Source organism: Melospiza georgiana, chromosome 4 (genome assembly GCF_028018845.1).
Source record: "Melospiza georgiana isolate bMelGeo1 chromosome 4, bMelGeo1.pri, whole genome shotgun sequence".
Classification (NCBI taxonomy): Eukaryota; Metazoa; Chordata; class Aves; order Passeriformes; family Passerellidae; genus Melospiza; species Melospiza georgiana.
In genome coordinates, this window is record NC_080433.1 from 67,259,501 (window position 1) to 67,286,636 (window position 27,136).

The window sequence follows — 27,136 nt, forward strand, 5'->3', positions numbered from 1 at the left end:
TACTGTGTAAACCAATAATGGTTTCAAATTTCCTTAAATTTTAATTTTCCTTAAATTTTGAATGGCCCTCAGCTTAGATCATTGAGTATGGCAGCTACATATGAAAGTGATTTTTATACTGATAATTTTAGGAGTAACATCTGAAAATTCCTTGGTGCTGTTCAAGATTTTTTTTGCCTTATCTACAAATATCACCTGTTCTGACCTGAGTGCATGTTGCCTTCTGCCAAGCTGTAAAGGAAAAATTTAGTCATACATCTTGTGGTTTTGTCTTGATCTAATAAACATCTCTGCCAATTCCACCAAAGACTGAAATTTCATTTTAGTCAAAATTGATAATTTTGTTTCTTTTGTCCTTAGCAATCTGAGGGTTGTTCTCTAAGGTAGATGACTGGCCCTACACCAGCAGCATGTTTATTCAAGTAATGTTGTTAGTCTGCTGGTTCCAAGCACAAGTGGTCAGTCAAAGGTTGGTTGCAAAGTCCCTCCATGGGGATTCCCTCTGGAATGGCACAGCTTAACCCTTGTGCTGGATGTGTCCTTGCTGCATGTACCAGCTTGCACAATCAACACATTCCTCTGTGAAAAGCACTGCTGTTCAACCTCTTGACTGGTTTCTGACCGTCATAAAAGAGTAGCAATCTCAAAATTTTCCTGAGTCATCTGCAAACCACAAGTGTATTTTACCCTCATGGTTTCTTGAGCTTTCTAATCTGTATAATAAATTATGATTTAAGCATTCTGCATTTGACATTTTGTTCATGTCTTTGTTGATGGCAAAGTAACTTTGCTGTGCCTGAACCTTTTTGTTATTTATTTTATCATTTGATGAATATTGCAAGTTTCTAAGCCTTAATCTGTTTCTGAAACTCCAGGTAAAGTGGTGACCAAAGAGAAAATCAAGGAAGCCAAAGAAGTATATAGGGAGCATTTTCAAGATGATGTCTTCAATGAAAAGGGATGGAACTATATTCTAGAGGTAAAAAAAATTGCAAAAATAGTTGGAGATCATTGTGAAGGATTTCTGAATCAACAGTAGAATAAATATGGCAGTCTCTCCTTTTAATCTTGATAGTGAAGACTGGATAAATTTAGCTTTTCATGTTTAGTGTACAGGGAGTAGCAGCTGTCAAAGAATAATCATATAATTGTAATTCCTTAGAGAAAAGTAATTTCCATCCTTTCAGATGCCAAATGCGGCTTTGCAGGTAATAAGGATTTATGGCTGCTGCCAGCCAGCTCCTGTGAGTGAGTGAGTGAGGGCTTGTTGGCAGCTCTCCATGTGTGATACAGCACTCAGTGCTTGCCTGCATCATTTACATTTCTCTAACTAGTCATTACAGTGTTTACTCTAATGCAGAAAGCATTGCAACTTCTTGGGTGTATAAATAGTTCAAGAAAATGCATGTTTTGTTCAGTTGTTTTGTAAATTTTTCAGAGATATGAATATTGAATTTTATTATAAAATACAAGGCTTGAGCACTTATGACACACAAAACCTTTCAACTTTAGTCTTTTCACAATTATCCTTTCCCCTTTTGTTTAAAAAAGTGTTAGACTTAAGTAATTGCAGACATCTCTGTAAAAGCAGCAGATTCAGACTAATAGCATTCATCAGAGCTGTACTAATCTCTTCAGAGTAATTAAATACTTAGTTTCATTGTGGGTTTTGGTGAGTGAATATTTTTGGTATTTGAAAGCTCCTTTTTTAGTCCTCTGCATTTATATTTCTCTGGATACCCTAATTGTATGTACTTTTATGGTGGCATCTCTTTGTTAATGTATGTGATGTCATCCTGCCACTGGGGTGGACCATAGGTGTGCAAGAGAAGAGTGACTTTCAACTAAGTGTTGCAAATGGCAACAAGGCAAATAAGCCCACAGTTTTCTAAGAGAGGGTTATGGAGAGGTTTGTAGAGGACTTGCATCCAGTTCAAATAACTACAAATTTGAATTCAATCCATATTTGTGTTTAAGCTACATTGTACATTGTGAACTGCTTTCATCTGTGTTAAAGTAAGCTTGATCCCTCTTTGGATAAAGAGAATTAATACACTTTTAATTTTGCATGTCTGTCCTCACTGAGTTGTAATGTGGCTTGACTAAGTCCATTCAACTTTTGTTCTAGTCAAAATAAGCATTCTTGCATACCTTCTGTATATGTTTATTCCTTTGTCAGGTTTTCTTATTAAAAGTGTGGGTGTGTATTTATAGATATAAAAACCCAAACATCATTTTCTTGTCTGGATCTCTTGTGCTGGTGGCTCTCAAACTGGAAGTGTAGGTACTCTTTGAGTCTGTGTGTGTGCCCTTTGTGCACAGAATTCCTGCTCCCTGAATTGCAGTGTTTGTTCACACAGCTGCCACTGTTCCTCCCTAGCTCAGTGCCTCAGGTGAGGTGGGGAAAGTGGAGGGTGCAGTGGCTGTGGGAGGGAAGTGCCAGAATGGATTTGAAATGTTCACCCATCAGTTTGTACTTGAGAGTAAATGAATGGGTAAATACTGATAGGGTGAAGGGCTGGAAGAAAGAAAAGGATTTCCTGGAGAACAATGGGCAGGTGTAAAGGGTGGAAGTTGGCAGGAATCAGTGAGGAGTGATAGAGATGGAAGTCCTGAGTTGTACAAGTCAAGTCTATCCAAAATTTTTGCAAAGGGCAATAATACAGAGCCATGGTATGATCATATAATTTTTTCCATGGGCAAAATCAACAGCTACAGCAGCTTTGAAATCTTTTCATTCTTTTTTTCATTTAACTATACTTTTGCCTTTATTGAATAATGAATAAATTATTTTGAACCTTTTTGAAGGCTTTGTTATCTTTCATTAATCTATTATCTTCAAATTTGGCAACTAGGCCCTGTGTGGTACATAAACACAGTTTGCTTCAGGTTATCACATTTTTCAATAAACTTTTGAACTGTAAGATAGAAGAGATTTCTGGTGTCTGTTAAGTACTGGAGAATGTTTTGGTGCTACTTATGAATCTGTAATTTCTCTGAATTGATGCAATTTTTGTTGCCTTTAACAGGATATCTCATGGGAAGCTTTCTGTCAAAATATATTACCATCCAAAACATTTTCAGTATTACCAGTACAGCTTGCAGAGCTCTTTCAGAAAGTTACAATTAGTCTTCTGGAGTTGCTATTTGCAGGTTACTCTTTTTCAAAAGACATATTTTACACAATGTTTAGTCCTTTGGGGATAAAAGACTGACAAAGGAGTGACACTCTGGTGTAAGACTTCATGTTTAAGAAGTTTAAGTAATTAAGATGAAAATATTCTCTAAAATAGTTATTAAATGGATCCTGCTGTAATAAATGAACAAAGCACACATTCATACTAAGCAAAACTAGTGAATTTTAAAAAAATATGAATAGTAGCTAAACTCTTTTTAGCTTACTACATGTCAAAGCATTGAAGAAAATGAGTAGTAAGTATTTCTCAATCTGTGGGTAGAACTGAGGTATTTTTAAAGAATGCTTAGGCTTTTCTGGCACAATTTGCTCAAGGAATGCAACTGATAACCATCATTTGTTTTGATAGAGACTGGTTTTTAAGTTATAGTATTTTTGTCCTTTTTTCATAAATATAGATTTTTTAATTTATTTGGACTGGTGGGTTTATTTTTAGAGTTGAAAGAAATTAAGAAGAAAGCTTTTATTCATTCATAGCCTTTTATCCATTGCAGTCAAATAAAAGAGCTGTAAGTCCTAATCTTTCCTGTTGTCTAACAACATTACTGTTCCTTACACAGAAATATGATGGCCATCTTCCCATAGAAATAAAGGCTGTTCCTGAGGGCTCTGTAATTCCCAGAGGAAATGTTCTTTTCACAGTAGAAAACACAGATCCAGAGTGCTACTGGCTCACAAATTGGATTGAGGTAGGTTTTGGAAATTTTACACCTTTTTTTTAAGTAAATAATAATGCACTTTAATTAAAGGTTTAATCCTGTATTGCTTTACGGGAAATCTCTGGCAACTTTCATTTTCTATTTTAATTCTTTTCTGTAGTCATCTTACATAGACCTTTTTCCCCCACCTGGCAAGGGATCATAATAATTGTACAGGAAGTTCACAGAGGTACTTTTATCCATAAAAAAGGAGGATGGGGGAACTGTGTGTCTGTGGTTTGCTAGTGATAACTCCTGAGAAGGTCAATGCCTTGCCTACCTTATAAAGGCTAATTACTTAAGCCCTAAAGCAAACTGTTGGAGGCATCAGTACTTTCTGAACAGGGAATGAAAATAAATAGACCTTTTTGTGCCTGAATAAATGCCAGCTGGGCATTGTCAAGCTCTAAACAAATATGCAACTAATATGATGGATTTTGTTTTAGACAATTCTTGTGCAGTCGTGGTACCCAATCACAGTGGCTACAAACTCTAGAGAGCAGAAAAAGATTTTGGCCAAATATTTGCTGGAGACTTCAGGCAGCTTGGAAGGACTGGAATATAAACTGCATGACTTTGGCTACAGAGGAGTTTCTTCACAAGAGGTAAAACTGCTTGTCTAGCAGTTTGAAAAGTCTGATTGTTCCTAGCTATGAGGAATTGTAGATGCCTCTTAACCTCTGTGACCCTGTTCTGCCCTGAAATTGTGAATGCACAGAGCACTGTGTTTGGGCTAAGTGTGGAGGGTTTGGGTACAATGTGAGCACTGGACTGGGAGAGGTTTTCTCTGTCTTCCCAGTGTAAGTGAATGAAGGGAATATTGGTGAAGTGGGAATTGAGTCAGTCTTGCTGTTGCAAACTAGTGCTGGGTGGTGGCTGGAGCCTTCTGTATCTGGCATGGAAACTCACAGTTGCATCCTCTTCAGACTGCAGGAATAGGAGCTTCAGCTCACTTGGTGAACTTCAAAGGAACAGACACTGTAGCAGGAATTGCATTAATTAAAAAGTACTATGGTACAAAAGATCCAGTTCCAGGATATTCTGTTCCAGCTGCTGAACACAGGTAAGATACTAGTCTAAACCTTTCTAAGAATAGCTTAATAAAATGTAATTATTTTCTTACCCCTCTTTGAATCCAAAAATACATACAGTATTAGCCCTGACTGATCCAGCTGTTGAAGCTGCAGTTCTGTACTGGTGCCTCTCTATGTTCTAGGGGGACATAAGTAGCATGGTTGCTCTTAGCTACAAATATATTTTAAATGTTTTAAACTCTTTCTTATCAATGTCTTTTTAGAATAAGCTTGAATGTTTATAGTCCATAGATACTGAGGATTCAAATTATGAACTTCAAATTTTGTTTTAAATATAAAATTGTCATGAATTGACAAACTCTGAGTTGCAGTTCTGGACTCTCACTGTTCGTGTTCTCCCTCCAGAAGAGGCAGTTGCTCTCAAGCTTCCCATCAGTGTAACTTGTAATGGTAAATCCTTGCTGTATCACTAAGAATGGTGAATGAGCTTTTAAGTGTAAGGAAACTGATCTCAAACATTTGAGAGAGAGCTCTTACTTTTTTCCAAATCCATGTCCTGTACAAGGTTGGGAGTGAATGCAAATCCTTGAATTTCAGTTGCATGTCTACGCACTGAAATGAGAATATAAAACAAGGTTGGTTGTGTGTTTCACAGTGAGCATGAAACCCAGTTAAATATTTACTATTGCTTTTAAATAGTTGTTATTCACTTAGGGTTGCAAGAAAGGCTTACATGAATAGCCCTTGTAGGGTAGTGAGCACCTTTAAAGCAGCAGTGCTTCATAAAACTTTTGTACCATTGCTGTAGTGCTGCTCTCAGGCAGGAGTTCCTGACCAATTGATGTGACAGTTTTTGTCTGAAATTTCTGAAGAGCAAAACTACTATAACATTTTTTGTAAGGAAAGTAAGAAACACATGGAGTCAAGATCAAGTGTCTTTTGCCCAGGATATTAAAGTGGTGGCATTAGAGCAGAGAGCTTAAACTGCCCTGCCTAAAGTTTGCACCACCAAATGTGACTGCAGTCACCCTCTCCAAGTTAATACAAAAAGGGTCTCATACAAGAGGCCCAAATTTTTACAGAATTGTTTTACTGTTCCACAACCTCCAGTACAGGGTGGTGTTGTGAGCATGGTGCTTGCCCTGGCTTGTCATAGGGCTCTTGTGAGACTGCACCAGCCTCTGTGAAATAAAGTTTGTCTGTCTCCCTGCTACCATGATCTGAGACTTGGCCACACAGCAGATAATGCTGGAATTTTAAGGTAAAAATTCAATGCCCACTGACTCTTATGTTGTGCATGAGAGCATTTTTAGGTCTTTGCACATAAGTTACTGAAGTCAATTATGTCAGCTGGTCTGAGCAGCTACTGCAGATCAACTGCATTCAGTAATTCACTACTGCTCTCAGCAGCTCTGGTTTATGTGCTCTCCTGTGGCCTTGTACCAAGGGTAATGTTCTCAGATTCCTCTGGAGGACTGTTTGTATAAGTGAGAATATTTGTTTTATATCGCTGTTAAAAAAGACAATAAATTCTGTTTCCTTCTTTAGATTTTTCTAACACATGGTGAGGTGCTTCATTCTCAATTTCTCGTTTTGTAGCATGAAGTTGTCAGAGCAGATGTTCTGTTCTTGCCTCTGTAGTTCCCTAACTGTCTGAATGAAGTCTGTTGATTTAGTATATGGTGTATTTATAATCCATGCAACACAGAGCTGATAAGCACATAGTTTCTGCTGTCATGTAATCATACTGCTTATCATTGCCCTGAACTGTTGCTGGTAGGAAATACAGAATGACATGTAAATGCAATTCTAATGTGAGTTTTTCAATTACCTTTGCAGTACCATAACAGCTTGGGGAAAAGATCATGAAAAAGATGCTTTTGAACATATAGTAACACAGTTTTCTTCAGTGCCTGTATCTGTGGTTAGTGACAGCTATGACATTTACAATGCTTGTGAAAAAATATGGGGTGATGACCTAAGGCATATAATTGAAGCCCGAAGTCCAGAGGCACCACTTATTATTAGACCAGATTCTGGGAATCCCCTTGACACTGTTCTAAAGGTAATCCTTTCTTGAAGCCATTTCTGTACAAGATTGGGAGGGCAATTGTTTGGGTTTTTGTAATGACTGGCTAGCAAATGTATAAGGCTCTAACTTGGTATTCATTGCATGTATTTGACGCTGGCTGATTGGGACCTATGAAATATGTAAATGTTTACTTCACCTCAGTGTATATATATGGAAACTCTTTTGCAGTCCAAATAATTTCCTGTTTTTCATCAATCCCATTCTTGCATGTGGTTCTTGAAGCTTTTTGCAAGTTACCAGTTCTGCTGATGTAGTGATGTTGGAATGCTTTTATAAAGAGAAGCTTTTATCACTTAACAAATGCAATGGGAAACCACTTCAGTGCTAGTAAATGCCAGGCCAATAACAATTCTTACTGCTAAGTTTAGGTATCTTGGCATCCCATCTTAATGTAATTCACTATTTTGTGCTATAAATACATGTGTAGCCCTCTTCTCTTTAATAAGATGTGCATTTAAGTCAGTGGCAGAATCCACACTGAAAAATGTTTCTTGCCTTATTGCTCTTTAGAAAGCATAATGATTGTTTCAGTTTCATAATAAAAGCTGTTGATACCTCTGAATTTGAGTAACTGTCAGCACTGTCCAAGTAAGAAGGTTGAGGCAACGTTACTCTATCAAATTAGATCTATGCAGATTTAACACTTTTTTTTTCTTTTGAGATAAGTGGCATATCACAAATAGGAACTCTGAATGATCTTTATCAGAGCTGATAAGAAAATCTCCTAGCTGAAGTGTTTCATTTTAACTATTTATGGCTTACAAAATCATAAAAAACTGAAATGCTCATCCACCCTCTTAAGGGAGGGCAAAAGAAGAGCAGGATCTTCAGCTGACACATTTAATAACAAAAAGTCACAACAAGCAAAGCGAGAAAGGGTGGAAGCATGGTTCTGATTAGCTCTTGGGTGCAACTTCTTAAAGACCATATTGTCTGTGACTGCTTTAAGGGCTTGCACCACAATGGCTGGCAGGCTTTTTGTGTTTTTGTGGGTATATTGATGGATTTATATTAATTTTTTAGAAAAAGCATGACTCAAGTGTGGAAATTTTGTTCTTTATTGGAATGGCAGATTTTTATTTTAATTTTGAACTATCTTCTTTCCACTTTTCAATAGGTGTTGGAGATCTTGGGGAAGAGGTTTCCCATTACAGAGAATTCAAAAGGCTATAAGTTGTTGCCACCATATCTCAGAGTTATTCAAGGGGATGGTGTGGATATCAACACACTGCAAGAGGTAGGAGATCCTATTCATGTGTCAGGGTGACACTGATAAGGTTGATATTTAATCTGGACTCTGTTACAACTAGTCAGAGGTTGCAGCAGAGACTGCTGACCCCACCCCTGCCCTTCATTCCAGACACTGGCAGTGCTATCATAATGCATAAAACAAATTCATTAATACTCCACAGGAAATTATTAAGATGCATAAAAACCCCTAAAAGGCATTTTCTAATCCCCCTGTTGTAAGCCTTCTCTTTCAACTGTCTCTCCTTTTGTTTGCTTTCATCATGCTTGTCAGGTCTCATTGAGATCAGAATGTGGCAGTGTTTGGTCATTTCATTGATGTCTAAGGCACACTGCATGATCACTGTGCTGCAGCAGTAATTAACTGCTTTGGCTCATTAGTTATGTATCTGAAGTCTGCTTGTCCTCACATATTGAAGGTGTAGTTTTGAAGGAAACTTTTTAAAACCTAGGGTAAGGAAAGCAAATTCCTTGATTGAGCAACTAGTGGACTAAGGATTAGTTGAGAAGCCTGGAAATATGTGTAAAAGGTTAGGCTATAGTCTGAGTCAAAATTGCAATTTTAGTGAGACATAAATTATTTAGTAAATTCTGCATGCTTGAAATAAGTCACAAATTCACCACTATTGAGTAGAGGTAGATACCAGGCAATACAATATGGCTATAAAGGTGTGGACTGCAGTAACTACAGATGACAAAGGGCATGTAAGAGGAAGAGGATTTGACTTTGTCTGGTTTGTCCTGAGTCTTTCATCTTCAGCTGTATTAGAGTTCAAAACCAGAAATAAGTCGAATTAAGTTAAGATTAATTTTACTTGAATTTATTGACATTTGTCTTAGCTTTCTAGACTGACACATCTTTAGGTTCTTCTCAACAAAGCTGACTTTTGCTGCTTCTCAAAATTATGAGCAAGAGTTCAGTTTTGGGTTTTAGTTAGTCTGAAGCCATCTGCTTGTCTAATGTGGGCACATAATGTGACAGAACTGAGATTTGTCACTCGGATCCCTGGAGAGCAGTTAATACTGAGATTGTAATCTGATAGACCAGCTGGAGTGCAGTCATGCTCTGCAGGTTTTCTTCCCCCTCCAATGGCCTTTAAAGTAAATTCTATTCTATTTTTTTGTCCCATGTGGCTTTTTGAGAATGTACAACTATGCTAATATGCTTGACATAACACAATCATGAGGGGTTAATAGCTGGAAACAGAGTGTAATCATTAGATAACAGGGGAAGACACTGTCAAAGAGAGCAAAACCCACACAGAAGAAAAACATTTCTGCTTGTTCTGAACAACAAACTAACAGGGCTCATGGCTGTGTTAGGCAAGTATGTTATGGCTGAGATTTTAATGAGTTGTGAGAGGACAGAAACTGGACTATTCTTTCTTGTAAGGAACCCTGGTTGCTTTTTCTAAGTTATACTGGACAAAATTCAAGGATGTCATATGGCATCAATTCTAATTAAATATTAAAGCGAGTATTTTTAAATGTTTGCACTAGAGTGAAAAATGCTCTGCTCTCTAAGTTCTAAATACAGCAATAAAACAATTGCAACAGCTAATGGGAGAGAATGGGAGGAGAATAAGCAATCCTTTGTTCAGGTGATCTGCCTGTTGATATATTTTCTTTATGAAGCTGTAATTGATTATGAAACACCTACCTGTAACATGCAATAAGAGAGCAGAAGATCCAGTTCCCCAAGACATACAGAGCACACAGGTCACTGCTGCCCAGTGGCATCTTCTCATTTCTTCCTGACTCAAACCTTGCTGTGCCTCATGTCATTGAACCACTAGTCATTAAAGCAATTTAGACCCCACGTGTAGCAGCAAACCAACTCAGCCAAAAGGGGATCACTTTTGTGGTTTAGTGAATTAAATTGTACCCCAGAAAGGGGCCAATACTCACCAGCACTATACAGAAGAAGACAACCTTGTTTTGAGCTGGGAGAAGTGGGCAGGAAGGAAAGTGACATTTTTTTATTTGACAGTAGCAAATTAGGTTGGAGCAAAATGACCATGATATTGCAACCTAATTTTGGTTTTATTTAAATATTGTGAATATCTTCATCCTTTTATGTCAGCAAACCCCAGGTTTTACCATGCTGACTTTTAGAAGATTGTATAATAGCATAACATTTTAAAAAATCCCTAAAACAACAACCAAAACCTAAAATAAAACAACCCACCAAAACCAAACCAACACTGAAGTATAATTGATTCTTTTCCAAAAGGAGTTTACATGAGCAAATACAAATGTATCACTGTGGCCATCTTTTTTCCCCCCCTCTTGTAGCTTTCAATTCTAGGCATGATTTATTGTTACAGATCAGGTGAAAAGTAATGGGTACAGTAGGGAAGTCTAAAATGGGTAATGACCAATAGTCTGATTTAGCTATCCAAAGTAGCTGAAACAACAATATAGAAAACAACTCAGAGTATAAACTGGATTTTAAAATTCTTTGTTTTAATAGGGGATGCTGGTAGAACAGGTAAGGAAACTTTTTTGGCTTTCTTTGCATTTTCACTTTTTAAAATCATTCCAATCTGCTAACTCCACACTTTCAAAGGATTTTCTTTGAACATTCAATTTCCAGATGTCTTTAAATTTTTATACAAAATTAATCCTCTAATCTGGAGTAACAGTTCATGTATTAGTCATGCTCATAATGGTCAGAGGAAGCTGATGAAAACCTTGACACCTGAATTGTTCTTCCTGTATAGGTTTGAAAGTGTGAAGCAAAAAATTCTTCTGTGTAGTTTTCCTTTGGGGAAGCCTTCAGTTGTTTCAGATCTGTCCCTTTTCTTCTTCCCTACTACCACTGCTGTTTGCCATTTCTTCTCCATAACTAAGGAAGTAATAAGAATACCTGGGCCTTGGCTGTGGGTCACTGGTAGAGTCAGAGCTGGCTTTCAGCTTAGATTGATCTTTGTCTGGTGAGGAGGGGAAGGGAAATCCAGACAGAGTAAGAAGTCCCTTGAGGGAGTAGAAAGCTAGAAGCCAGTTCTTCACCCAGAGTAAGTGAGGAGTTGTGCCTGTAGCATGAGGTGAACAAGCCATCTGTAAATGAGAGCAGGAACAGGAGCTGCAAGGGGATTCACATTTCTTCTCACGCAGGCACGAGGGTTAAGCAGCCACAGCCCAGCTCTGCTGCTGTTGCACTAACATCTGTTAACCTGCAGGTATCAATTAGCATGGAGCCTCAGCACCACGTGCCTTGGTGTAGGATGTTGTTTGTACAGGTAGTTGTTATCTTGCAGGTGTGTTCAGGTGAGCTCAGTGTCATTCCTGCCTTTACAACTGCACAGTGAGGTGGGCAGGGCACACTGGCTCAGGCTTGGCCAGCAGCTCATGTGGCTTCAGACTTGCCCAGGGTCTGGACAGAACCATGGGGAGTTCACCTGTATTTACTCTTTAAAAGACAGCACAGATAAGTAGAGTCCATATCCAGACCCAGTTAAATATAATTTCTTATGGCTCCACTGGGCATTGTTCTCAAGTAGAAGGTATATAACATACCATTTCTTACCTGTCCTTTGTCAGCTTTAGTTACTTTGAGGTACTTAAAGGAGAATTTAATTAATTGCAATTGTTTATCTTCCCTGAGTGCCTCTTTTAACTGCTTCCAGGAGAGTCTAATTACCTGAAAATAAAGATTCCTTTTGCTCTTGGTCACTGAGAGTGTATGATGTCTACTACTAAAATCCACAGGACTGTCATGTATTTAAGAGGGCATTTGTTCAGGATGCAAAGCTTTCAAAGGGCTCTCTTAAGAAGAGAACTTCTCTTAGAAGTCATGGAGGTAGAGCTTGAGATGACTTTTGCTTGACTTGCTGTGTGAGGCTGAGTGAGTTGGTACCATTGGAGTGGTGGAAACTCACTGATAAGATTTCTCCTGGGGAAATCTGTGACAGGAGGGTAGTGGGAAGGTGTTCCCAGCATGTCCTGGGAAGGTGATGGCTCTGCTGTCCACGTGTCCTGTTGGCATTCAGACAGAGTGTCTGTGAAGAGTCTGCATGTGACTAAGTGCATAAACAAAATACTGGTGTGCTCTTTTGTTTACAATACCAGTTTGTTACAGTCTGAAATTAGAATTGTGTTTTCCATTTTTTTCCCCTCTGATGAGCCTTTGCTGTCTTTTAGAAAAGCACCTTGGCATCAGTAGCTCCTGAAGCAGTCCTGTTCAGTGTTGCTCTGGCATTTCTTCTTGATGCAGGACTCTAAGATTGCCCAAAATATTACCAGATTTCTGACTATGCTGAATTTTGAAACTCTGCATTTTCCCCCATAGATTATGTTCTTCCATTCTGCTTCTCACCTTCCTGTGTTTCTAGATGGATGGTCCTTTGCTGTCTCACCCACTCTGGTTTTCTCACCTGTTTTCGATAGTAAAATGCTAGAAGAAGAGAGTTTGAACTCCTGTTCTGGGGCTATAGCCATCATTTCAGGCTGTCATAAGAGTAACAGGCCAGGGAAACAAATGTTGGCCCTTTATGAGCATGACTAAATGAGCACCCATTACTCGAGGCTAGAGGATGTCACATTTGTCAGGGTAGAATCAGGGTGGAGGGGAATGGCACAGTAACTTTTACCTCCACTCTTGATAGAGTGCAGATCACGTTGATCTGTCCCTGCTGGAGAAGGTGGCAAAGCAAACGCTGTGAGCAGTTTGATGTGTTTTCATTTCCCATCTTTGTCTAGAGTAAGATCAGCAAGTTCAATGAGATTTTCAAGAGAATTTCTCTGTTCAAGTCATTGCTCAGAGAGGGGAATAACTTTCTGGAGTAGAGCATGATGGCTGCATTGTTTCAGGATACAGGCTCTGCTTCCAGGTCTTTCCATAATTCTGGGAAATTGGAAGGCTCTGAAATACTCCCATGAAGTTTTTTATTTTCTTTAGAGCTCTGTTTTCCTGGACATTGCATCACTGTGCCACCTTAGTTTGGGAAGAATATGTGCTGGCCTGGTAATTGTGCTACAGCAAAAGCTTTCCAGTTCCACACTGGAGCTGTAAATAAAAATGCAAACAGTGTCCCAAGTATTGACCAAATTATTGCATACATCTTCTGGAAACTGAATGTTAGTTGGCTTAATTGTCTGTAAAAGCATCTTGCTTAAGTAGTATATTTTTATGGGAAAATGGCATGGCCTAAAAGTGTACTCCATCATAATTTTCTTTTTTTTTTTTTTATTAGATTGTGGAGGGAATGAAGAAGAATAAATGGAGTATTGAGAATATTGCCTTTGGATCTGGTGGAGCTTTGTTGCAGAAACTAACCAGAGACCTCTTAAACTGTTCCTTCAAATGTAGTTACGTGGTGACCAACGGCCTTGGGGTATGTCTGTGCACAGCTTCTACCCCTCTGCTTTCTGGAGAGGCCTCCCCATTTGAAAACCTGTTTGACATTTCCTGTTACATTACCAGCATCTGCATTAGGTCCCACAAAGCCCTTTCCTCCTAAAAAAATCCTCTTCATTTTAGATAAATGTCTTCAAAGATCCTGTAGCCGATCCCAACAAAAGGTCAAAGAAAGGACGGCTGTCGTTGCATAGGACACCAGCTGGGGAGTATGTGACACTGGAGGAAGGCAAGGGGGATCTTGAAGAGTATGGACAGGTAGGAATTTTCAACATCTTCATGCAAAAATACACTGAGAAAAAGCAGGCTATAGCTTAATTTCGGAATTTATTTCTGATCTGTCATTTTGTTCAATTCCCATTTTATTACCTTAAAATGACCTCAGTACCAAATTTGGTAACAGCAGAATGTTAGAATGACAGTAGAATGCAGGCTTTACAATTACACATCTTTGGCTTCTTTTTTTTGTCTTCAGAAACACGAGAACATTACCACTTCTCCTCAAAACTAAAATCTCAGTGTTGCCTAATATATACTGGCCAGGTAGTTTTGTTTGGCCAATATTGCACAATTTGAGTAGTGACCCTTGGTGAAGATGGAACAGCTGTAGCTGCTTTAGCAAGAGTGTAACTTTAGTTACAGCTGTAATTAAAATGTGTTTCTACTTCTCCACTGAGATTTTTTTAAAATAGTTCCTTCAGGAATTAATGCTCTGTACGCAGAGTAATTTCAGTTTTTAAAGATTCAGGAATTCAGTTTCCCTGTGAATTCTTTACAATTGTAAAATGGAATGCTGTTTCCATGAAATAAGTACAAACTTTATGCCAATCTCAGGCTTTCAGTTTGATATGTCTTGTTTCAATGTCCAATAGTGAATCACTAAATTACATGTTGAGTCTCTTCCCAAGTTAAGAGGACTGAAAATAATCTGTCAAATTACACTTCTGCTTTTAGAAGTTGAAAGTTTTCTGGTATACAGAAGCTGTTTTTGTACTACTAGGCAGAGGGTACTTACCAGGCACACTGCTTTACATAACTGTAAGCCTAAAACTTGGATATCTGAAAAATCTCAAGATGAAGAAAACCTGACTTACACACACTGAAGATATGCTCTGGGCACAAAGATCTTATATAAATTTGTAACTTTTTTCTATACACATATTCCTTTACATATGTTAATTATGAACATTGATACGTATGTAGAGAGGGAAGGACCTAATGGTGAATGGTGAGAAATCTCTTCAACACAAACTGCAAGACTTGGGTTCTGAAATTAGGCAATATGTTGTCCCTTCATTTTTGTCAGGTGAAATGATTCATTAAAATGTTTTGGTCCCAGGAAATTAGAGAGGGTCATTGGTGTGGTGCCAGCTCTGGGGCTCCCTGGAAATGACAGGGAAATGTCCCCTTCTGTGTGCCCATTTCTCTAAAGCCACAGGTCCTTGCAGTAGGTCACCCAGTGCAGGGACTGCTCAGTGTTGCTGCTGTGCTGACTTTTGTTGCCAGCTGTGCTTGTTGCCCTTCCAGTGTGTGCTGTGTGCCAGCCTGTCCTGATATGCTGTTTTACAAAATATATGAATAAAAGGCACAGTGAAGAAAGATTTAATTTTTTCCTAGAGTTAAAAAGTACTGCATTTAAACCTCTATAATTGGCTTGTATTTGGTTGTGTGTCACCTTTCTTACAAACTGCTCTAGCAAGGTGTATTTAGTGTGTATTTTGCTTTGGCCAGGTACAGATACCACACTCAAGAGACCAGGGAGCACAAAGCTGCTGTCTGTGCACAGGATGACCCAAGCCCTTTCTTCTGTGTAAACATTAGTGAAAGGTGTCAGAAAAAGCTGTAAAGATTTAGTACCTTGACAGTCTAAAGTTCCAGCCTTATCAGGCTGGGTTTGTGTGCTTGCTTTGGAGTTTGTGTAACCTGTTTGCCAAATCACTCTTGCTAAAACAGCGGTGTTTCTTGCAGGACCTGCTTCACACAGTATTTAAGAATGGAAAGGTAACGAAGTCATATTCATTTGATGAAGTCAGACAGAATGCCAGGCTGAAGAACAGTGAATTACAATCAGCATCTCACTGAGTTCCATTCCATGTCTGTGTATGTGTGTGTAACTAGTTCGTACTGCATAGCTACTGGTTTATTGTACAGATTTGTGTGTTTGTGTTTTATGACATTGTAGCCAAATTATTTGTTGGTTTATGGACATACTGCCCTATCTTTTGCCAGTCTTTAGAAGATGAAATCAGGAAATGGTACTTACCTTGTAAAACATATTTAATGCTGAAGTGTGCTTTTTAGGGCCCTTTGCCAGTAGTGATTCAATCTGGTATTGATCTTTTCACAAATGAGACAGAGCTGCGAAACTTTTTTATATATAACAGAATATCACAAAATGGATTTACATAAAATTATCATGATTGCTTTATGTTTATATTTAACTTGTATTTTTGTACAAACAAGATTGTGTAAAATATATTTAAAGTTTCAATAATTAAGTCTTTCCAACTTTTCATAATTTTTATGAGCACAGACTTTCAAGAAAATATTCAGTGGGGGGGGAATCCATTGCCTTTTGTCCATTAATCAGCAAATAAAACATGGCCTTAAAAGTTTGTTGTGACATTGTTCCATTCGACAACTAAATCAGGACTCGTATCTCCTTAAGATCCCATAGAGTTGCTGACCTCACCATTTCTTGTAGTTGTCTGTATTAGTAAATCTGCATTAAACAAAATTACTGTTCTTTCTAGAAGGTTTAGGTATTACTGACCTTGCTGGCACAGTAAGGTGTGTAAGTGAAATGCCAAATTTGAAAGGATTCTCTACTGCAACTTAACTTGCCAAGTCTATCCCACTTGGTATATGCACCTCAATATTTTAAGAGTAAAGTTTTTAAGAGATCTCCTCTTCCACTATAGAATATATGTGTAAAATACTGAGATACGGAAGCGGTGTATTTTAAAGTAATTACACTTCTGGGTTTATTTTTCATATACTGTAAGTGACATGAATTTAAAGCAAAATACTGGACTGGGTAGTGCACTTTTTTACTTTTTTGTATTTTTTTCATTGATTTGCCTTTTGTCAGACTGGATGTTAAATTGTAAAAATGTTTAACTATTTTTGTTAACAACTTTAATAAAACTATGCTAGCCAAACTCCTACATGAATGGCAGACCTGTTTCCCCTTCTCACCCATCTGTTTGGGGTGAGGAGGGGCTTTTATTTTGCAGAGGGTAACTGTAAAACAATGTGTTTGAGAGATACATTTGAACTGTCTGCACTTGATTGTATTTGCTCTCTGCATATGCTTGATATAAGTATCTGCTGGAAAATGAAACTGTTGAGGATTTTATTTGAGAAGCTATGTAGTAACCTCTGAAATATTTGATAGTACTGTAGGGTGGCTCTCACTAGAAAAGTACCTCCCTTAAAGACAAAAATACAACAGCAAAAGCAAACAGTTCCTGTTCTGCTGGTGATCAGCTATCAGCCAATTGCTTAATATACTGATGTAATTAATGCTTCTAATTAGTAGATGGTGTTACTGGAAAATGTTAAGGCCTAAGATAATTTAAGCCTACAAAATTTTATAAAACATGCTTTTAAAGGAAGATTGAAAAGCCATACTTCATTGTTCTTACTCTCACCAAAAAGGGCCACATCAAGGCATCCATAATATTTCCAGGGTTTGTGGTTAAGATGTTTATGCCCAGTCTCAATAGTTCTTGTTAATAAAAACCTGTTTTTCACTTGTAGTGTATGTAATTATACATTTAAGTGATGTATTGTTTCAAGAATAGTGTTTTAGTAAAACTAAATGCTGACCTTTCACACTGAGGAACTGCCTTCCCTTAGCTATTAATTATATTGTTTGGTTTTGGCCCAGAAAGATTTTGAATCTGGCCTTAGGATCAGTAGCAGGTAAATAGTACAGAGCCTATTTCACTCCTCCACATGTGTACTAGGGAATTTTATGATGTATGGTTTAAAAAACAATAAAGTAAATGCTGCTTTCATTCTGTACCAATAAAAATTTTGATAACTATTGACTACCCATATTTTTGTACTTGAGAACTGAGGATATACTGTGGAAGCACTGTCTTCATGTGTTCCATGAAATACATTGTAATTGTTCAGTATTGTCTAAAACTTTTCAGCTTATTAGTTGGAAACTCAAAGCAAATTCTCTACTTGTGCATGTCACTTTGAGAAAGTTGTAATGTCACTCATTTTATTAAATGTTAATAACTTTAAAAGGGGAGGGGGGGAAGAAAAACACCTGGTGCTATTCAGACCTGAACACTTGTCTCTTTGTGTTTGGCAGTTTGACATTCTGGGCATCAAGGAGTTGACAGAAATTACTGCAGTGCTTGAACCATACAATATCCTAATTCTTCCACATGAAAGCAAACAGCATGTTTGTTTGCTTTAAATTACTAGATTTGTAGTCATTGATATATTTTAATTATCCCCATTTCATAATATAATACAGTATTTGTATTTAAAAATAGGAATTGGGAATTTTGTGTTTAATACTCTGATTTGTAACCATATTTAGCGTAAGAAATGGATTTTGTAAAACTATTTTTTTTCTTCAGCTGCATGATTATAAAAAAAAAAAAGATACTTTTTTGGTACTTTGAAAGATCTGAGGAGAGAAAAGAAGAGTACTTAAACTGTTTGGTTTGCCAAAATCAAAACAAAGCTTAAACAGTTCTTTTCTTATAGGTTTTTACATTCCTTCTTGTTTAGTGAAGAATTCCTCACTTAAATCCTCTGTTAAAGTAATTTTAATGTACTTGGCATCAAATACCAGTATGTAATACACATGGAAATAAAGTTTAGTTCTGGCAGTGAAAATCAGAGCCATCTGACTGTGTCTTCAAGTTCTGATGCTGGGCACCAGAGATGTCATCCTGTGCTCTTTGGTGCCAAAGCCAGGCCAGAGCAGGGCTGTGCTGGTGCTGCATTCCTTTAAGGAGAGATGCTCAGCTCCTCACAGACAGCTGGGCTTACATTTGCAGCCAGCTCAGCCCTAGGGAAGAGAAAGCAAACTGAGCTCTTTTTTTCTTGTTTGGGGTGTGGGTATGTGTGTGTGGTTTTGGGGATTTGGTTTGGTTTCTGGGTTTTTTCCTTTTTTTTTTTTTTTTTTTTGTGTGTGTGTGAGTACATCCATGCTTCATTTTGTCTGTGTTGAAAAGTAAAGCACTTGGCTTTGAATTTGATATAAGAGATTATCCTCTATATTTGACATAATCCTTTCTCAAATAAAGTTTCATTATTTCAGCTTTAAAATCACTAGAATGCTTGTCTAAAGGCAAATTAACCATCAGTGTTGCATCCTTCAGTTTGCTGCAGTACTGTCAAAAATAACCTCAGCTCTGTAGCAGAGAGAGTCCTTTGGACAGGATTTCTGTAACTAGAAGTTACACTTTAACTCCTGCATGACTTCAAGGTGCAGCAGGTATGGTACAGCAGGGATGCGTCAGTAAGGGCAGATAAGGCACCTCCTGTGATGCTGCCACCATTTGTTGCTGCTCCCTGCAGCTCTTGCTGTGCTGTACAAAGGGGCTCTTACAGCCCACAATAATGCTTGAATTTAAAGGTTCTGTTCCAGGATTTACAGAGAGCACGCACAGCCCAAGTGCCAGGGCTCCTCTGCCTCCTCTGCATGGAGTTAAAGCCCAGGAGCTCCAGCACTGCCATCTCCTCACTCCTGTCAGCCCTGAGCGGGTGCTGGTGGCTCCCAGGTCAGCTGCAGGGAAATTCCAGGCCTTGGCCTGTGCAGAAGGCAAGGGATTCACAGCAAGAGCTGCATCATTTATGTCCTCCTATATATAATCCTACTGTAACAATTAAAATTGTAACTGAGCTGAGCTGCTTGAGGCAGGGGCTGTGAGGCTGCATTGGTGTGATGGTAATTGCATCTCTGCATGAGGGTCCCATCAGGGTCCTGTAGGTGCACATCTCCATCAGATTTGTAAACATCTGAGTGAGAGATCATCCTCTTAAACCTGATGAGTGTGGCCTTATGTGGAGAACCACATGCCTTCTAAATTACCAGGTGATAAGGAAATAATGAGATTAGAGATGCTTTGTAAAGTCATGCCTACTAAATCCCAGTTGCTAACCATGAATGTTTTGTTCTTGGGGGGGTTTCCTGTTTTACTAGCGGCACAGCTGATCTTGGGAATGATTTTAAAACCCCCTTCACAGAAAGACAGTTGGTTTTAATTAATCCAAAGGCCTGAAAAGCACTTAGCCATAGAGTATTTCCAAAAAGTATTTTACTGTGGCACCATATTTTGTTGAAAGGTACCCTGATGTCTGGTGTAATACAATTCAGAGCAATCCAGAAGATACAGGAGTGAAGTCAGCAGGATTCTTCTCAAGTAACATATTTTGTTCCATATAATTTTCTTGCTAATCTTTGCATGAGTACTCCTAATTGCTTTTTGAACAGAACTTCTAGAATTTTCAAGTTATGATGAGGTTTCCTGGCATCAGAATGGCAGTTTTCTCTTCTGCTTCTGGCTGGAGCAGAGGTCTTTTAAGGACAGATAAGGAGCCTTTGTGCCCCTAGCAAGGTTTTTACTTCCCTCTTACACAACTCTTCTCGGTTCAACGGCAAATTTTACCTTTGAAAAAAAAAAAATCAGTAAATTTGGGTTGTATAGCTCCTTTTTTTCCCAGCAGTTCATATAGAAATCAATCCAAGATATTTCACAGGATCACTAGATAAATTTGCATGAGCATACTCTAATTTTTAGTATATATATTTATGCTTCATTGCTAACTTGTTAGATCTGAGGATCTGATTCTTGGTAGTTGATCCAATACTCATGTCAAGTAATCATACTGCATATAGCCAGGTAATTATAAATTGCTGAAAATGGCTTCAGCATCTTCATATAATTACAGTGCTTAAGAAATTCTAGTGGGTAGATAATGGATGCAGGGAAGGTTCTGAGGGCCGGACATTTTTACTTCTTTGTCATTAATTTTGGTTATTAATGTAGCTATTTAAAGCTTCCACATCATCTCTGCTAGGAAACTTGTTTTATAATGTCTGAGTACTCATCATCAAAATATTTCTATAAGTAGTACACATGTCAAACAAACTGCATGGACTCAACTTTATCTCTTGTAAGGTAAAGGGGAGAACTTCAGCCTCAAGCTTAATTCCCTTCCCTGCAAACAGGAGAAGAAATGAGCTGTTCTTCAGCCTTTGGGACATGCTTTCCTCAGCTTCCTGGTAAAGAACAAGGCTGGCGTGCTCTTCCCTTTCAAGGAAGTTTTCCCTATTCCAAAAGGTGTCACCCTATTTGAAGCATGAGGAATTGCAGCCTGTTGTTGGATGTGTCAGAAGGATGACATAGCCCAGCAATTTAAGAGGATAATCTGTGTGAGATGGCTTTGGGTAGAGATATGTCTGTAAGTCACAGAAAGGTCACTCAGAGCATGACAACTAATCTCCCTCTGGTGGGGGAGCCTCCCTGCCCTTTCTGCCTCAGCTGAGCAGGTTCAAGTCTGTCCTGTAATCTGCTGTGAAAACATTGAGTCTGTTCAGCCAAAACAAAGTGTTGCCAGGCCCCTGTGATTACAAAGCAGTGGTCTGTTCGTGTGCCCCACTCTAACCTTAATCCATTTTTCAAGCTTTGTATCTTGCATCTACTTAGACCAAGTGCCAGTGGCAAACTTCACAAAGCTCCTGTTCCTCCCCCACACTGAGGGTTTTGCAGCCTCACCTCCAGCACTGCTGCTTGAAGACCATTATTTGTTTTTATTGCCACTGTAAATCTCCAGAAGATAACAAGAATTATTTCACCTCTGTACAAGGTTTTGCAATCATTACACCTTCAAATTAAAGCAAGTAGATTCATGCATTAAGATCAGAGAGAGGTGACCCTTTGTTACCTTTTGTGTCCAAGTTGTGACCGTGAAAATGTTAACAGATATGAATCTGGCAAAAATAAGGATACATTCTCCTGAAAATTGGTTTCCATGTAAAAGCCCTATACTTTTACATGAAAACATATATTTAGAACTTTTATAGTCATTAATGAATCACTGCTGGATACTCAATCACTTTAGCTTGGTTTCTGCAGGTGCTTCTTGACAGTCCAGTCTCACTCATGTCCCATGTGGGTTAGCCACAGGTTATCCCATCAGACAGGGGCTGCACTGGCACATGGAGTGGCAAGATAAAGTTCTTGAGTTCATGGAGTCCACAATCCTGGGTCTTGTGTCTGCTGGGAAAGTCCAACACTACATGAAATAACCTGTCCCACTGCCATCCCGACCACCAACGCTGGGTTTGCTGAGCCTAACTCAGCTCCAGCCCTGGCTGTAGCTGTGCAGACTTCCCATGGCTCTTATCTTTGGAGAGAGCACACATGGTTAATCCCTGGTCTGTCTTTCACAGCCCATTGTGGATTAGGCAAGACCTGGGAAGAGTTTCAGTCCTTTCTTCTCTGTTACAACAGAGTCCTGCCCAAAGGCATTTTGAGACAAGAACCCATATGGTTATTGAATATGTGGTGTGCTGTAACCCAGCACAAGAGGAGGGAGTGACTTTGGGGCTTGTGGTATGATTGTAAATAATAATTCCTACCCAAATCAAGTGATTAGACACAAGTGCTGTCAGTGGTTGCTATAACATCACAGCAGAGACAAGGCAATTGAGGCAAGTCAGCTAAGGCCTCTGGTTCTTTCCCAAATGGCTTTCTCTATCCACTACTCTCTTAACACACATGGAATTTGGGAAATCCCACTACCATCAATCACCCATGTGTAATTTTCCTACAATGGCATAAATCTCTGTGTCACACTCTGTTCTTGCCTGGCATTTGACTTGCCAGGGTTTGGTTTGGTTTGCTTTGGTATTAGTGCTTCTGCACTCTGTACTGACATTTTTATTAAGCTATTTTTATAACACCAGGACTTTCTATTTAAGAGGTAATAGATGAATCACAGGATGTCACTTTTTGCAAGGTTAGTATTATTTTCTCCTGTGCACATTGGTTTATGCCAAACTTCATGTCCTATTTTAATTTGCATTCACAGTGTTTCATAAAGTCCTTTTGCAATTCTTCACAATCAGCTCCCACCTTTATTGCTGTGCATGACTCAGCACCTCCAGCAAGCTGTCACCTCCTTACCCACCCTTCTCTACATTGTTTAACATGAAAAGCAGCAGGAGCTCCAGCACAGATCACCAAGTGGAGTTTCACTCTCTGAGAAAGCTGAGTAACTTCCTATTATTTTCTTTGATCAATGTTGTGAACATGTGAGGACCTCTCCTCGTGTCTCAAAACTTCTTAGCTTCCTTGAAAACTTTATAATAAATCTTGTTGGATGCCTTTTTTAAATTAAAGAAGGTTATATCCACACATCTATCGACTCCTTCAAAGGACTTCAAAGAAGGTAACTTCCTCTTGCATTTATCAATCAGAATCTCCCCCAGGAGCTTAAATTCATTCTTTCTACTGTAATTTCTCCCTTAGTCTTACTGTGCCTTTGTCCACAAGATCAAAAGTCTTTTGAAAAATTGGAAAATCCAACTCCAGACAGCTCAGGGAATTTTGTGAAATGGATTCTTGTTCTCATGCTGTCTTTTTCCTTTTGCAGGACAGTGCTTGATGGTGAATGGCACAGGATTCTGCAGTGGGGGACCTTGGGATAAGAAAAGCACTGAGCCATTGGGACAAATCTGTTCTTCAGGTTTGAATTAAAAAAGGGACAATTATCAAGGGACAGACCAACTTATGGGAGGCTTCACCTGATGATGCCTCTCAGGGACTTGCATGAGCAGGAAAGCTGGACATAAAAACAGAGACAGCCCCTCCAAGCACTGTGGGCTAGAGGCAGAGATATCCTAGTTTGCACAGTGCTCATCCTTGGACTCTAAAACAAATTCTGTTCAGCGAGGGACTCAGGATTAAACCAGATTCCAGAACATTTTTGAGTGAAGAGCCATTTGTTTGAAAACCACAGGCATCATCTTCATGTCCCAAAAAGATAGATGTATAAACCTGGTCACCTCTATACTTGAAACAAGGATGTATTGGAAGCAGTAGTTCCAATGTGGGTGCCTCTGTCCTGTTTGTTGAGCATCAAGTAAGCCCTGGCAGTTGATATTTTATATAACACTCATTGTATAGGGATCACATACACATATGTACAGTTTCTACACACAAGGATGCAAATCTTTATATATGTGAATAGACAGATGTGTATATATTCTAACTATAGAAGAAAACATCCATAAATACTAAGGACATTCTATTAGTGATTGTTCATGGACTATGATCTTTCACAAACTCTGTGTACCTGGATCATGCTTGCTCTGCTTCTTTCTGATAACTTCATTTCATACATCAAAGGGTTGTGTAAGCAGCCTTTCAGCCACCAGCTGACTGGCAGCTTAAGCTGAAATGATAATCTGTGGTTACTCCCAGCTCTGGCTCTGAATTGCTCCTTGCCAAGACACTGCATGTCTGTCTCTGGAGTTGTGTAAATTGGTATTTGGCTACCTGCCAGTGGATGTTGTGGGACTGTGATCAGGCAAGTCAGGTTTGCATAACAATAACCTGTCTTTGCCCCTCTTTATTAGCCCTGACTTTATCAATGGAAGGTTTATGTCATTGTCTAGGTCACCACTGAGCAGAAGAATTGTGGCAAAGAGATCCCAGTCCTGTGGCATCACTGCTACATGTGGTCTTGCTCATTGGTGACCTGCGATGATCAATATTTTGAGATCAATGAAACAACTAGTTTTTAAACCACATAGTGAATTACCTGGTAGTTATATATTATTTGAGTTTTCAAAACCAAATTCAGTGTTGTACTAATGCCTTGGAGGAATTAACATTGCATTATGATGGTTTGCTTTATTCAACAGACCTGGAAAAATAAAATAACAAAAGAAAAAACACCAACCCAGTTTCATTCCCTTTTTACTACCAGCCAGCAAAATGCTCTGAATTGCAGTGTTAGAGAGAATCTTCTTTCTCCACTTGGGATCTCCTCCTTTTAGCTTTAAACAGGACCTGCTTCTGGCCAAATCCTTGTTTCTACTGCAATACCTAATGATGAAAAATAATGTCATTAGGTAGAGAATGTGTTGGGAATATTTGGCTGCAGAAAACACAGCCCCAGAGGAGAAGTGGGATCTGTGCACGGGCTGGGTAAAGTCACAGGAGGAGCAGGGTGACCTGGGGACAGCCCAGGCCTCTTTTGTCAGCCATCCCAGGACCCTGAGCTGCTCCAGCCAGGACCTGACAGCCCATGGTGGCTCAACAAACCTCTCTGGGAGAGGAGCCTGTGCAGCTTTGGAGCAGCTCAAATGCAAGTGTGTGCTGCATTTAGGGATTGCCTAGAGTGCATCAGAACAACACACCACAACACACCTCCCAGGGCCTGCCCTGGGTACCTGCCTGGTTCCTCCAGCCCTGCTTGCTTGCTCAGAGCCAGGAGTGTTCATTTTCTGCAGAAATACCCAGACACCCACTGCAGCCTCCATGAGCAGCCTCCTGGGGCCTATGGGATCCATGGGGTAGCAGAGAGCTGTGCCTGGGGTGGTGTCCACCTGTGCAGGACAGACACAAAGCAAAACAAAACAACGTTGTGCAGCTATAGGGGATGCCAGATCCCTCTGTCTGCATCTAAGAAAAGCCAGAGGGATGAGCACAGTTTTGAGTATCCTGCTCAGCTTTCCTGTATAGCTTTCATTGGAGACCTATCAGCTCCTAAAATCTTGGCTATAGCTTACTGAAATACACTTTGCCTTTACTATCACACCTGTCCAAGGGGAGGAGGGAGGAGAGGAGAGGAGAGGAGAGGAGAGGAGAGGAGAGGAGAGGAGAGGAGAGGAGAGGAGAGGAGAGGAGAGGAGAGGAGAGGAGAGGAGAGGAGAGGAGAGGAGAGGAGAGGAGAGGAGAGGAGAGGAGAGGAGAGGAGAGGAGAGGAGAGGAGAGGAGAGGAGAGGAGAGGAGAGGAGAGGAGAGGAGAGGAGAGGAGAGGAGAGGAGAGGAGAGGAGAGGAGAGGAGAGGAGAGGAGAGGAGAGGAGAGGAGAGGAGAGGAGAGGAGAGGAGAGGAGAGGAGAGGAGAGGAAGCTGCAGCACATCCTTTCCATCAGCAGCTGCCACCCAGATGCTCTCAGGAGGGACCTCTGTCCCTGCAGCCCCTGGGGTGACTCCACTCCCAGATCAGCCCAATCCAAAGGTCGGTTCAGGCTCCAAAAGGAGGGCACAGCCCTGGCTGATGGGCAGGTGTGGCACAGCCCGTGGCCCATGGAAGGCACTCTGTATTCCTGCCTCGTTCATTGGCACTTCCTTCCAGATAAGATCCTCTCAGTGTCAGCTTGGTGCTGCTCAGAAATGGGCAACAGCAACACCTGGAAGGAAAACTAATTTCAAAAGTGGAAGAATCTGGGATTCCCTGATGTCTTTCTCTGCTGCATGAATAACATACCACACAGCCACAGTGTTTGTAAGTAGACTCTCTGTATTTTTAGCAACTGATCTATGAGATCATTTTGCTATTTTCAGTTGTTTGTGACTTGGGATTTTTCTGCTAGGAACAGAGTGAGTGGGAGGAGCACCCACCCTCAGCTTCCAGTGAGGGCCTGAGCAGACCCTGTGTGCCCAGTAATTAATACTCATTTTCTGAACAGCTTACCTCCTGGAGCATCATCAGTGCAGGGCATCTGCTGCAGTCTGAGAAATGCCCTCTAGTGTTCTACCAGGATGCAGGAGAATGAGCACACAGCCAGGAAAAGTCCAGACAGCCTCCAGTGAGCTGACCAACAGCTTCCATGTAGGCAGGCAGTCTGCCTGTGGGCCTGGCTGGGCTCTCCCAGCCCCATTCACAAGCAAACAGCCTCTTGCTTAAAGCCACAAATACAACTCGTGCATGTGCCCTTTGGTGACTCGGTGGATTCAGCACAAGGGGTCTCACAGCACCTTTCCATGTCCTGCAGGTCCTGCACCATTCCCAGTGTCCACACAGGCTGGGTACAGCACCCATGTCTGCCAGCTGGGCACCATGAGCAGCCTGGCCTCCAAAGGGGCATCTTGAGCATCTCCTGCCCCTGTCCTGCTGCCCTGGGGCACTGCAGTGAGCCTTTAGTGCATTTCTTATCTCAGAGCACAGACTGTGACCCTGAGTGCTGCTGTTCATTCATTGAATAAGGATGCAATAATTAATTGACTGAGAGATAAACCATAGATTTAATTATATGTCGAGCCTGCAGGATTCCCTCAACACCACCCACACTGTGCTAAAACTGTTGATTTCTGCACGGATGGCAGAATTTTAACATGTATTAAACAGAGTCATCCTTTTGCCCCAGAGCGAGGCTCAGAGGAGGTGATGTACTGGGGCTGCCTGTACATGGCACAGCCCTGGCAGGGCAGGGGTTGGAATGAGGGGCTGCCAGCCACAGCTCCAGGCCCTCCTCCTGGCACCTTGCTCTCAGCCTTAGCCCCCTGCTCCACCCA

The 27,136-nt window shown here is 40.0% G+C and overlaps 1 protein-coding gene across 1 annotated transcript in view; it reads left to right on the top strand.

Annotated features, from left to right (window-relative positions):
* The window catches only part of NAMPT (nicotinamide phosphoribosyltransferase), a 37,057-nt gene extending 12,521 nt beyond the window's left edge, over positions 1 to 24,536 (top strand). The window contains exons 3-11 of the mRNA XM_058022620.1: positions 876 to 979; positions 3,757 to 3,885; positions 4,341 to 4,499; positions 4,821 to 4,957; positions 6,768 to 6,993; positions 8,138 to 8,257; positions 13,464 to 13,604; positions 13,751 to 13,885; positions 15,596 to 24,536. Of these exons, the coding sequence (XP_057878603.1) occupies positions 876 to 979; positions 3,757 to 3,885; positions 4,341 to 4,499; positions 4,821 to 4,957; positions 6,768 to 6,993; positions 8,138 to 8,257; positions 13,464 to 13,604; positions 13,751 to 13,885; positions 15,596 to 15,709 (1,265 nt within the window). The 3' untranslated portion in view covers positions 15,710 to 24,536. The remainder of the gene's footprint in view (positions 1 to 875; positions 980 to 3,756; positions 3,886 to 4,340; positions 4,500 to 4,820; positions 4,958 to 6,767; positions 6,994 to 8,137; positions 8,258 to 13,463; positions 13,605 to 13,750; positions 13,886 to 15,595) is intronic.
* The last annotated feature ends 2,600 nt before the right edge of the window (positions 24,537 to 27,136 follow it).